At 43.2% G+C, this 14,045-nt stretch overlaps 1 protein-coding gene across 1 annotated transcript in view; it reads right to left on the reverse strand.

The window, feature by feature from the left end:
- Positions 1 to 10,076, reverse strand: part of EEPD1 (endonuclease/exonuclease/phosphatase family domain containing 1) — a 65,966-nt gene extending 55,890 nt beyond the window's left edge. Inside the window, exon 1 of the mRNA XM_060781619.2 lies at positions 8,756 to 10,076. Within this exon, the coding sequence (XP_060637602.1) occupies positions 8,756 to 9,606 (851 nt within the window). The 5' untranslated portion in view covers positions 9,607 to 10,076. The remainder of the gene's footprint in view (positions 1 to 8,755) is intronic.
- Positions 10,077 to 14,045: the final 3,969 nt, after the last annotated feature.

Below are 14,045 nucleotides of genomic sequence, written 5' to 3' on the forward strand. Positions count from 1 at the left end.
TGCACTCCAGCTTGAATAACGGCAAAAATGACACACAAATTGTGTTTTTACAGACTTTGAGTCATTTCTGTGTATACTCAAGTTACTAGGGCTGTGCTTTTTCCTGCTCTTTTATTACAGTAGAGTTTGTCTTGGATGTACTCCAAGATATTATTAGAGTGGGTTCATGAAAATATACAGAGAGATAAAGGAAGAGATAAGGAACCAAACGGACACACCTTACTGCTTTGCCAAGCCACCAAAGGGCTTAGCATACAAATAATGTATAAACCAACAAAAGCATCCAGTGTTTGTTAAAGATTTGAGACATTTATAGTGGAGTAGATTAGCACCAGATTCATATTGGTCCCAATGCATAGCACTCTTTCCACCTTAGCACAGGCTGAGAATGTTAGGCCTCACCTCAGAAGAAGAATGCACACTCACACACACTGGACATCATGTTTGCAAAGGGAAGTAGGAAAGTGCTGGCAGACTGCACAGTTTCCCCTGATGAAAACCATTTTCTTGCAAGATAATGTAAGAGAAAGCTGGTCTTTATCTTTTCACTCTTTAGCCTGCTACATGTGCCTGTGTGGACTCATGGACACAGATTTTAGCCAGTTTAATTTCTCTCAGTCTCAGCAGCCCATGTACCTACTTATCTGGATGGTTGTTAAAACATTAAAAGGAATGGAGTATGTGACCTTTTTCTGGTAACTGCTTTTCAAAATATCTCCTAATAATAGACGCACAAAACAAATTAAGAGATTTTCAGTATGGCAATTCTTTCACCACAAGATCCTAGGACAAAGTGGTAAGGATCTGTGGAGACTTTGTAAATGAGTTTATTGCATATCATGACAACAAGGACTTTGGAAAACTCCAAACATTCAAATCTTTTAGTATCTCTGGGAAAAACTTGCTACCAAATTGCATATTGTTCCATGACTTTTATGACAATTGCTTACTTAAATAACTTGATCATTTGGTCAACAGAAGGTCTATTCTACCATGGCATCAGATTAGGATCATAATTACTGGATATGCTAGTTTTGAGTTACTAAACTATCAATGCAAGAAAAAAATATATCTTTCACACATTAGCAGCATAACCTATACAACACATACTAGTTTGTTAAAAATAAATAAATGATTCCATACTGAACACAAGACCATTTTATCCCAAATTGTGAAGATGCTTTTTTTTTCAAAATGGAGTGGGAATATCAGTCCCTGCCAAAGACCAGCATTCCACAGATACAATCTTTCTTTCCAAGGTGCTAAAAGCCAATACAAAATATTAAAGCCACTTTTGAATCTGCTTTACTGTTATGGCTCTTGACCATACAGACTTAGAATCCATGATGATATGGAAGGCCTATGCAGCACTTTCAACATATTACACAAAGTTTACAGTGCCTTCTGGTTCTTGAGGAGTTGACACCAATTGAAATACACGGATGTATATTGTCCTAAGGACAAACATCTTTTCCCTTTTTCTTATGGGAGAACACTGCGCCACAATGCAACACATTGGGTTGGATGCAGATGTCAACACTTGGAAGAGAAATTAATGGGGTTTAGAAGTCATGTGAATGTCTAAGTTTACTTATTTCCATGGTTAAAAGCATGATTAAGTCTGAATTCAACCCAGTGATTGCAATAGTTTTCATACACCAACCAAATTATTTTCTACCTCACTTTAAATACGTTTTTCTCAACTCTCAGCTACTGTGACTACACAGAATAAAGTCTGGTCTTTTGAAAAATTCCAGCAAAAGTCAGAAAGTAATAAACAGTGTTACGTGCAAAAAGAACAGAAAACATCATGCCTTATGACAGACAAATTCCCCAGTAATTTTCAGAATGGAAGAATGATCCAACAGAGACAGAAGTTTATTCCAGGCTAACAGGTAAAGCAGCAAACCTACTGCCTCTAATATGCCAACACCTACTAGGTATTAAATACTGCAATTGCAGCTACGAGAATAACGAAGCAAAGCCAGCCACCCACTGTTTTAAAGAGATGGAAATGATTCATTAAAGAGAGAAAGTGTGTAATTGTGAAAACCCAGAATATTCATTCATAGGGAAAGAAATAGATCTTCAAAAGGGATGATGCAACTGAACTAGGGAAGAAAATTGAACATAACTGGATTTTTCAACCCCCCTATTTATATATATATGCACAATGGCCAAATATTCTAGAAGACTTCTGCTGTTGGCTTGAACTCAAAAGGGGTTTGTTTCTCTCACTTCAGTGCAAGCCTAGTTTTATCTGTTCCAGGTAGCAGAAACCACCTATCTCTGGTCTCAGCAGGCCTCTCTCGCTCCCCTTCAGCTGCAAGGAAAGCCAGTCTCCAAACAAGCTCATTTAAAGGTAACATATCATAGCAGAGGTTCTGCCTTGAGGGGTAGTTTCAGCTCAGAAACCTAAGAATAACGATATTAAATATGCATTAGCTGTAAGCACAAGCTCTTACAGAAAATAGAAATGAAGGCAGCAGTCTATATATATCAAAGGAGCATGAACTTTTCAGCCCTGGGGACCACATCTGGGCTTGGCTGGCAGATCAGAAGTTGCATGTCGTACACACCTATACAAAATCCTTTTCCAGATCTCAATATATATGCATGCTCCTCATCCCCACCTCCCTCCCTTTCAAAATCTAAGGCTCCCTGGAAACATGAAAATTAAGGGCTGAATTCACAGCATGACTGGCATCTTCACAACTAAGTAACTGCACAAAGTTACTAGGTTTGGGGTAGCACTCACCTTTTCTGGTCACTGAAATCACTAGGGGCCCTTCCATATAACCCAGAATAAAGAGGCAGAAAATCCAACAATATCTGCTTTAAACTGAGTTATCTGAGTCCACACTACCATATATTCCAGTTCAAAACAGATAATGTGGGATTTTATTCAGCTGTGCGGTAGGGACCTCTGCCACCACTGTAAATGGAAGCACTATAGCAAGATATTTCTCTCTTTCCCACCTATATTATCATCTGGGGTGTGGTGAGAAATGCATAAAGCTCCAAAGAGTATCCAAGGGCCAGATGGAGCCCTGTGGCTGTATGTTGGCCATCTTTGATGTACACCTGAAACATCACCATTAATTGCAGAGGCATTTGCAGAAAATATAATGTGTCCAAACAAGGATGTCACGGGAAAGGCTATGCATTTCTTGTCATTTCTAAGCACCTGGATAAATCATAAGCATTAACTGGTTTTCTGGCCTTGATGACTCATTTTAATGTTCACCTTTGAATTTCACCATGATACGCTTGGAGTCAAGAAGTACCAGGAACCAGCCTCTGTTGTGAGCTATGATCATGTAGATTTCTACTCTTCGCTTTAACCTGAAGTTTATCTTTAAAAGAAGGTGAAGAGAACAAAGTTGAAATGCTCCCTCAGCCTCCAAGAAGGATGGTTTTAGGCCCAGCATGGTTTTGGACTAAACAGGAGAGACTTGAGAATCTGCAAGTCACTTCTGCTGTAAGAGGATTGACCGTCTGCAAGGACGTTGCCCAGGGGACGCCCAGATGATTTTTTGATGTTTTTTATCATCCTTGTGGGAGGCTTCTCTCATGTCCCCGCATGAGGAGCTGGAGCTGGTAGAGGGAGCTCATCCGCCTCTCCCCGGATTCGAACCTGTGACCTGTCGGTCTTCAGTCCTTCCGGCACAGGGGTTTAACCCATTGCGCGACCGGGGGCTCCGTTGTGAAGATATAGTGATAGAAAAGAGAGATTTGCAGAGGTATCAGATATGTTCACTGGCAGAATGACAGGATATAAGTGTAATTAATATATTTTAAAAATCAAATTCTCAAGTATTGGTTTCCTCCAATTTTGCAATAATAAAATAACTTTAACTATTACTGCTCAAGTAAGACTTGGATCTACACTTCAAATCCCTGTATTTTGTCAGAAACATGTACAATAATTCCCAAATTATTTGCAACATAGCAATCATTCCCAAACTGCAAACCAGAGCAGGAACCCTGAGACAGAGCTTGAAAACATTACATTTTACTATAATTCTTGAAGTCTTCACCCAGCACAGCCATTGACCACAATGATTGGTGGATTCTGGGAGTTGTAGTCAAAGAGTAATTTTACAAAGCTCTGCTCTGTTGAAACCATGGGAAAAGATCTCCAACTATATGTTGCATACAGATCAGTTTTCTTGTACAGCTTTGATCACTAATAGCAATTAATTGTGATAAGATTGCAGCATAAGCTTCATTACCAAATGCAAAGATTGCTCATTCTTTCCTCTTGATCTAAGACAGAGGAGCTTCTTATTGCTCCATAAACCTTGTGCAAAAACAACAACAAACACTGACTGCAACATGATCTAACAAAGAGAGAGTTTAATCTCCGCACTGCGGACACACAAATGGCCATTACTCTTCAAGTTGCAGTGTAGGTAAAAACTAAAAATAAATGGAATGAAAGCACTCCAACCTTAGACAATATGACATTTTTGCATACATTAGCCCCTATTAGAACATTTTACAATGTATTATTTAGCAACCACTTTTTCCTGTAAATAATTAAATTATATTTCATGTGGGAATGGAAGAAAGAGTAAGAAATATGATAAGCAGCAAGAGTAATAGCCATTTGTGTGTTTCAATATCAAACATAATGAGGTCATCTCTTGCTGGACTTTGAATGAACACGGCACTGTTTTCAAACAAAGTTTGCCATGGAAACATATACATTAAGAGAAGGGGACTTCATTTGGTGGTAAAACACATGTGTGACACACACAAAGTTTCAAGTCCAGACCTTGGCATTTCTAGATAAGGCTAGGTAAGACCCTATCTGAAACACTAAAGAACCTCTACAACTTAGAGCGCACAATCTAGGCTACAAGGGCAAATGGAATGACTCTGCATAAAGCAGGTTTCTTGGGCAGTTTAAATCTAGAACACTCATAAGGACCTGCTAATTAAAAAAAAGTAGCCACAATAATTTCATCATAATCATTCAAAACTCTGACCAAAGTCCTTATCCAGAACACATGGTCTATGAGATTTCAATTTTTTTAATACACAAGTTTTAAACTGAGCCAGGGGATTTTATAGCATGTTTAGGTATGTTAATATATTTTAAAAAGTTTCAATTGTTGAAACTGTTTATTTGTCATGGTTTTGTTGTTTTAAATTGTATATTCAATTGTTTTAGTGTTGTTACCCATTTTGGCTCTCTTTTTAGAAATATAAAGCAGAATAATAATAATAATAATAATAATAATAATAATAATACACAGAGTGGCCCATCTCCCTCACACCCTAGTTTTAATACAAATTTAAACATGCAAACGGATGAACAAAGACCATGAAAGACATGTATATGTGTCACTATGTTTTATATGATTAACATGGTTGGTTCATGGAGTGGTCAGTAAGAATGCACTTTTAGATAATCACCACCACAAAATACTAGCATGTAAAAAGCTGGACACATCGGCTGTAAGATTTTCAAATGGGATCCACACTTTGTGGATTTGTCATCTAAATGAGCAAAACATTTTGCAGAAGCTTAACAGTGGCTCTCACATTTACATCGGTCTTACGCCCACTTAATTTGGACTTCTAGGGGTCCCCTGGTGGTGCAGTGGGTTAAAGCGCTGAGCTGCTGAACTTGCTGACTGAAAGGTCGGAGGGGAGGGGAGTGAAGCTGTAAGGCCCAGCTTCTGCCAACCTAGCAGTTCGAAAACATAAAAATGGGAATAGATCAATAGGTACTGCTTCTGTGGGAAGGTAACGGTACTCTATGCAGTCATGCCAGCCTCATGACCATAGAGGCATCTATGAACAATACCGGGTCTTCGACCTGGAAATTGAGATGCGCACCAACCCCCAGAGTCAGACACGACTAAACTTAATGTCAGGGGAAACCTTTACCTTTATCTAGGTGTCTAAGATATATCCAAAAAGACCACTTAAAACTCAGACTCAATCCAACTCCATGTGAGGAATCTGGGCTTTAATCTTTAAAGAGCAAAGAGGAGAGATTCACCTGCATCATTCCCATACACATCCATTCTGGTCTTTGATTACTCAAACTTTGCTTTTTGAAGCACGAGTGGGGCAAATCCAAGGTTAAATGCACAGACCTATTTCTCTACAAATAAAATCCAAGCTTTGTTCAAAAGAACGAACTAGTACTACAGTCAGTAACCAAACACAGATGACGTACAATGTTATGTAGCTAGCGCAGCTACACGGCAAGTAGCCAGTGACCATTTCCAGGGATGTAAATCCTCTTCAATATTTCTGCTGACAACTTTTGAAAATTAATAGTTATGACATTCCCCCCCTTCCCCTACAGTGGGAAAAGCATTTTTTGTGGTATTCTCCCTATACTCAGTCATCCCAAAATGTTGCAGGAGTTATTTTGACAAGAAATACGCGCCCTTTTTAATGCAAAAAGGCTTTGCGTGCAAAAACTTCAGGATGTTGAACAGGAAACTTCAAGATGTTGAATGCCACAAGAACATTGCATGAAATTTTCATTTTTCTCTTATGCTTTCAGACAGAATATCTTAGAATCAGGAAATTATGTTTTTGAACAAATAATTGCAAGCATTTATTTTATCATTTATGATTACAGATTGAGTATCCCTTATCTGGAAATCTGAAATACTCCAAAATATGAAATTGTCTATGTGGGTGGTTGGGATAGGGACACCTTTGCTTTCTGATAGTTCAATGTACATAAATGTAGTTTCATGTGCAAAATGATTCAAAATATTGTGTATAAAATTACATCCAGGCTCTAATGTCTTAAGCTGCAAACAAAAACATAAGTGAAATTTGTGTTTAGACTTGGGTCCCATCTCCGAGATGTCTCATTATGTATGCAAATACAGGTATTCCTAATTTTTTTTTAAAAAATCCCAAATTCCAAGAAATTTCTGGTCCCAAGCATTTCGGATAATGGATACCCAACTTGTCTAACTCTTTCCCATCCATCAATCAACTGAACTTGCTAAAAGTGTTCATTCAGACTTAATGTTTTAATGGTGAATCTTCTTGATAAAAATAGACAATAAATTTTAGATTTTGCATTTTGCCCTGCTCATCTTCTGTTCTAAATCAAACAAAAGCCAAGTCAACCACAACTAGCAAGGAATGGTTGACTATGCTTCAGAGAAAAGAGTTACGAAGAAAGGATATCAGTGAGGGAATGAAATGTCCAGGAAATCACCCTTTTCCTAACAGAACCAAAACAGATGGAACCACCAAATTCTCACAGGTGGGTGACCTAAGTATCATGTGCTGGAAATTGATATTAATGGATAGTCCTATTAGTGGGATACAGACCAGATAATTACGTTTTAGAATACACAATCTTCAAGGCTCAAATCATATGAACAGATCAAAACGTCAGGCCCTAAGACTGCAGATAATGTAGCATGGGGCATAAGCTTTCACTGATTACGTTCAATGGCGGCACAACTATGGGTCCCCAAATAAAGCTTGTTTATGACCAGCATAGATTGTATTGCCTTCCACATGCTGCTAGACTAGGCATGGACAAACTTCAGCCCTCCAGGTGTTTTGGACTTAAACTGGCTGTTAGGAATTATGGGAGTTGGTCCAAAACACCTGGAGGGCCCAAGTTTTCCCATGCCTGTGCTAGAGTGTAGCTTTCACAAACTTTAACCAATGGGGAGGGTTCTTGGGAGCTGGAGCTGAACCCCTGAAGGGCCTCACATTTCCCATTCCAGAGATGCATTCTTATAGACGAACAGGGAACAACGACCAGTAGTTTATTCCTATTTTGTTTGCTTACAAAGTTTCGTTGCCATGATGTGCTTTCGAGTCAAGTGTAGCTTCGGGTGATTTTTTCCTAGAGTTCTCATTGGAAAGATTTACTCAGGGGAAGCTTGTCATTTGCTTTCCTTTAGGGAGGCTGAGCATGATTTCAGTCACCTCAAAGCAATGAAGAGCAGTGATTACAATATCAATTAAATGTCAGGTGCTAACTTACTAATCAGAATGCAGACGCAGGAAGTGAAGCAAGCAGCAATATTGTTGTGATGGGCTAAGGAAGAGCAGGGAAAAGATGGAGAGTGATTGATTGCCCAACGCATCTGCCCAGAAAGCTCCATAGATCAGTGGTTCTCAACCTGTGGGTCTCCAGGTGTTTTGGCCTACAACTCCCATAAATCCTTGCCACTGTTAGGATTTCTGGATGTTGAAGGCCAAAATATCTGGGGACCCACAGGCTGAGAATCACTGCCATAGATGGATAATGATTGATTGCCCAACACATCTGTGCAGAATGCTCCACAGATGGATCCTGATTGATTGCCCAACACATCTGTCCAGAAAGCTCCATAGATCAGTGGTTCTCAACCTGTGGGTCCCCAGGTGTTTTGGCCTACAACTCCCAGAAATCTCTGCCAGTTAGGATTTCTGGATGTTGAAGGGCAAAATATCTTGGGATTCATAGGTTGAGAACCACTGCCATAGATGGATACTGATTGATTGCTCAACACATCTGCCCAGAAAGCCCTATAGATCAGTGGTTCTCAACCTGTGGGTCCTCACATATTTTGGCCTACAACTCCCAGAAATCCCAGTCACTGTTAGGATTTCTTGATGTTGAAAGCCAAAATATCTGAGGACCCACAGGTTGAGAACCACTACCATAATGGACAATGATTGATTGCCCAACACATCTGTGCAGAACACCCCATAGATGGATACTGATTGTTTGCCCAACACATCTGCCCAGAAAGCCCCATACCTGTTTTCCAGCAGGGTCATGCACACAACCTCCCGCACACCAGGATTGTTCGCTTTCTCCACAGAGCAGCTTTGCAGGTTCCATGTTGCCACTCTCAGGACCGCCTTCCCGTCCCTCAGCCCTCCAAACATTTCCACCGTGGGCCGCGTGGAGATGATCTGCGTGGGTCCTCCTGGAGGGAAATCCAAATCCTCACTCTGCAAGCTGAGCGAGGTGGGGCTCGGGTGAGGCTTGACCACAAAATTGAGGCCACCGTTGGTGTGCGTTGAAGGCGGCCTAGACCTCTCAGCAAAGATCTGGTGCCGGATCCTGTCCAGAAATGAAGAGTTGATGCAGTCCATCTTGACCAGGTCCTCGATGCTTTTGAAGGGCCCATGCTCCTTGCGATACTCCACGATGCCATGGGCGATCTTCTCTGTGACACCTCGGATGCTCATAAGCTGAGCAGGGGTGGCCGTGTTGATGTTGATCTTTGTGGCCGACAGGTGGTCCGGATTCTGATCCTTCCTCAAGGAGCTGGGCGAGTGCTGGGCCGAGCTGCCTTTGCTGCTCACACAGATCTCAAACTTGACCTGCTCCAGCTTGGCTGCCCCGATGCCACTCACTAAGGCCAGGTCCTCCACTTTCTTGAAGCCCCCGATGTACTCCCGGTATTCCACGATGCTCTGGGCCACGGTGCGGGTGACCCCGGGCAGCGTCATGAGCTCCTCCTCAGTTGCCGTGTTGATGTTGAGCCGCTCCTGGTTCACCAGGATGTGGCTGAAGTTGCAGGCCGCACTGAACTTGCGGCTGTGGCAGAGGTCTGAGGGGTCCCTGGGGATGGAGCGATGGCAGCCCAGGTTGCCCCCCATGGTCTCTCGAAGGCTCGCTTCAAATGAAAGACAAGCAGGACGGAGACGAGTTGGTGGAGCAACCTGTCATGCTGAGAAAGGCTTCCAAACCAAGGTGGCACTTCTTCAGCAGAAAGTTGAAAATATTCCAAATGCAAAGGGCAGCCAGGGAACCTGTGCTGGCCCCACAGAAGCTTCTGTCGCTGAGGTGAAGTGGGACAGTCCTAGGCTCTGAGGGGGAAAGGAAGGGCGCTGCAGGGCTCAGCAAAAGGGGGCTCTTTCTGCCGTCCCTCAGTGGGGCGCCCCTTGTCTCTCCAAAGCAGCAGCAGCAGGAGGAGGAAGGAAGGAGGAGGGAGCCTCACAACAAGCCGCCTCCGACTGAGGGAGGGAAAGAGAGGGAGAGCGCGCGCACTTCCCTCCGCAATGGCTCTCCGGGGCCAGAGGCAGCCGCGCGCCAACTTCGCTGTCCTCCGCCGGCGCGCGGACTGGCCAAGAAGAGGAGGAGGAGGAGGGGGAGGAGAGGGAGGACCTGACGCCCCGCCCACTCTGGAAGGCGGGGGCGGGGCCTCGGCCTGGAAGAAGCCCTCTCGCTTTGGCGCCCCCGCCGCGCGCCCCCGCCCCTCTGAAGCAGAAAGAGGAACGGGTTGGGTGGGAAGACAATAGGAGCTCGCGCTCCAATGCCTGGCTCCACTGCCACTTCAACCCTGTTAGGAAAAAGGCACCTCCTCCACTGAGGCCCACACCCACACTGAGTTTCTGAATAGAATAACTTTCTTGTCGTGGTGCATCCTACAACCACATTCACAGCAATCCCAGTACCTATATATGCAAAATTACAACAAAATAACATCCTTCCCCCTTCTAAATCACGATGGCAGAAGCCCTTGTGCCACAGAGCAATACTACACTGCTGTATAGAAACCACATTGAGCTGGATTATCTTCTTTTTCTCCTCCTCCTCCTCTTCCTCCTCCTCGCCCTCCTCCTCTTCTTCTTCTTCTGGATTATATGGCAGTGTGGACTCAGGGCTCTTCCACACAGCCATATAACCCAGAATATCAAGGCAGGTCATCCACAATATAGTTTTCTAACATAGTAGTTTTCAGACATAGTTTTCTAAGATCTACAGAGACACTCGCTGGAACGCCTCAGCAAGCGAGAGTCCAAAAGTGGCAGGCTCAAACCCAGAACCTCAACCAATGGCTGATACCAAATGAGAGACTCCCCCCTGGGCACACAGAGGACTGGGCGACTTGGAAGGTGCTGAACAGACTGCGCTCTGGCACCACGAGATGCAGAGCCAACCTCAAGAAATGGGGCCACAAAGTGGAATCCTCGACATGCGAGTGCGGAGAGGAGCAAACCACTGACCATCTGCTGCAATGCAACCTGAGCCCTGCCACATGCACAATGGAGGACCTTCTTGCAGCAACACCAGAAGCACTCCAAGTGGGCAGATACTGGTCAAAGGACATTTAATCAACTACCAAACTCACACATTTTGTATTTTCTCTGTTTGTTTGCTTTGTTCTGTTAGAAATGTAATATAATTGACTGGCTGCCCTGACACGAGAAATAAATAAATCCACAATATCTGCTTTGAACTAAGCTATATGAATCCACATATAATGCTAAACACCTTCGCAGAAGCATACAAGCTCGGCCTGTCATTAAAACACTGAGAAAACCAAAGTGCTCTTCCAGCAGTCACCAGCCAATCCCTCTCCAATGCCAGAGATACAGCTTAATGGTGTAACATTAGAAAAAGTGGACCATTTCCGTTACCTTGGCAGCCACCTCTCCACCAAAGTCAACATGGACATCGAAATACAACACCGCCTGAGCTCTCCGAGTGCAGCATTTTTCCGAATGAAGCAGAGAGTGTTTGAGGACAGGGACATCTGTAGCGATTCCAAGGTGCTTGTTTGTAAAACTATTGTCCTCCCAACCCTGCTATATGCCTGCGAAATGTGGACTGTCTACAGGCGTCACATGCAACTCCTGGAACTAGGATTCCATCAGCGCTGCCTCCAGAAAATCCTGCAAATCTCTTGGAAAGACAAGTGGACAAATGCCAGCGTGCTGGAAGAAGCAAAGACCACCAGCATTGAAGCGATGGTCCTCTGCCATCAACTCCACTGGGCCGGCCACGTTGTCCGGATGCCCGACCACCGTCTCCCAAAGCAGTTGCTCTACTCCAAAATCAAGAATGGAAAACGGAATGTTGGTGGGCAGGAAAAGAGATTTAAAGATGGGCTCAAAGCCAACCTTAAAAACTCTGGCATAGACAGTGAGAACTGGGAAGCCCTAGCCCTTGAGCACTCCAGCTGAAGGTCAGCTGTTACCAGCAGTGCTGTAGAATTTGAAGAGGCACAAATGGAGGATGAATGAGAGAAACGTGCCAAGAGGAAGGCACCCCGACCGGGACTGCCTTCCACCTGGAAACCAATGCCCTCACTGCGGAAGAAGATGCAGATCAAGAATAGGGCTCCACAGTCACCTACGGATCCACTGCACACTGCACACTGACCCTGGAGGACCATCCTACTTGGACAATGAGGGATCACCTAAGAAGACGAGTATGCATTATATATGTAGAATTACTACTACTACTACTACTACTACTAATAATAATAATAATAATGCACAAGCCAGTAAAGGTGGTCCCAGTGGTGATCGGCACACTGGGTTTAATGCCTAAAGACCTTGGCCCGCACTTAAACACAATCAGCGCTGACAAAATTACTGTCTGTCAGCTGCATAAAGCCACCTTACTGGGATCTGCACACATCATTCACCTATACATCACACAGTCCTAGACACTAGGGAAGTGTCCGACGTGTGATCCAATACAACAGCCAGCAGAGTGATCTTGTTTGCTGTGTACTAATCTTGCTGTGTTTCAAATACTACTACTAGTACTAGTACTACTACTACTACTACTACTACTAATAATAATAATAATAATAATAAGGTGCCACACAGTCCTAGACTCTTGGGAAGTGTCTGACGTGTGATCCAATTCAACACCAAGCAGAGTGATCTTGTTTGCTGTGTACTAATCTTGCTGTGTTTCAAATACTACTACTACTACTACTACTACTACTAATAATAATAATAATAATAATAATAATAATAAGGTGCCACACAGTCCTAGACTCTTGGGAAGTGTCCGACGTGTGATCCAATACAACAGCCAGCAGAGTGTCTGCTGTGGACTCATCTTGTTGTGTTTCAAATAATAATAATAAAAATAATAATAATGCACCACACAGTCCTAGACACTTGGGAAGTGTTGAGAGGAGATATGATAGCCATGTATAAGTATGTGAGGGGAAGTCATAGGATGGAGGGAGCAAGCTTGTTTTCTGCTGTCCTGGAGACTAGGACATGGAACAATGGTTTCAAACTACAAGAAAGGAGATTCCATCTGAACATTAGGAAGAATTTCCTGACTGTGAGAGCCGTTCAGTAGTGGAACTCTCTGCCTCGGAGTGTGGTGAAGGCTCTTTCTTTGGAGGCTTTTAAACAGAGGCTGGATGGCCATCTGTTGGGGGTGCTTTGAATGCAATTTTCCTGCTTCTTGGCAGGGGGTTGGACTGGATGGCCCATGAGGTCTCTTCCAACTCTATGATTCTATGATGCCACAGAGCAATATTGCCCCCTTCTACACAGCTATATAGAATCCACATTGAGTTGGATTATATGGAAGTGTGGACTCAGGGCCCTTCCACACAGCCATATAACCCAGAATATCAAGGGAGGTCATCCACAATATCTGCTTTGAACTGGGTTATATGAGTCCACACTGCCATACGAGTTCCACTGTTGAACTGCTCTCACAATTAAGAAGTTCTTCCTGATGTTCAGGTGGAATCTCCTTTCTTATACTTTGAAGCCATTGTTTTGCATCCTAGTCTACAGAAAACAAGCTTGCTCCCTCCATCCTATGACTTCCCCTCTCATACTTATAAATGGTCATCATGTCTCCTCTCAGCCTAGTCATTGAGAGATAATTCAGATTAAATTACCAATCCAGTCCGCTTCTATGGTTCGAAGAGGATTGCCATTCTTCCTTTTTCTTGGGCATCAGTATGTTATGAAGTCACCTTGGTCAAACTTGCCTTCATCTCTGGATTCGAATCCCTGTTCAGCTTGATAACCACCAGTGTGGAGTAGTGGTTCTATTGTTGAGCTAAGGCATCTGCCATATGGCCACGGAAACCCTCTGGGTGATCTTGGACAAGACATACACACTCAGCCCCAGAGGAAGGCAATGGCAAACCTCCTCTGAATATAACTTACAAACCATCTTGCTGTGATAGGTTCTTCTTAGAATAACCAACTTGAAGGCATGCAACAACAACAACTCAGCTTTGAAGCTCACCGAGTTCACTATCTCTTGCGTTTGTTGTAAGGGTAAACTGGATAACATCACACATGAAAGAGCAGGATGCAAC

This window comes from Anolis sagrei, chromosome 6 (assembly GCF_037176765.1).
Source record: "Anolis sagrei isolate rAnoSag1 chromosome 6, rAnoSag1.mat, whole genome shotgun sequence".
Taxonomy (NCBI): Eukaryota; Metazoa; Chordata; class Lepidosauria; order Squamata; family Dactyloidae; genus Anolis; species Anolis sagrei.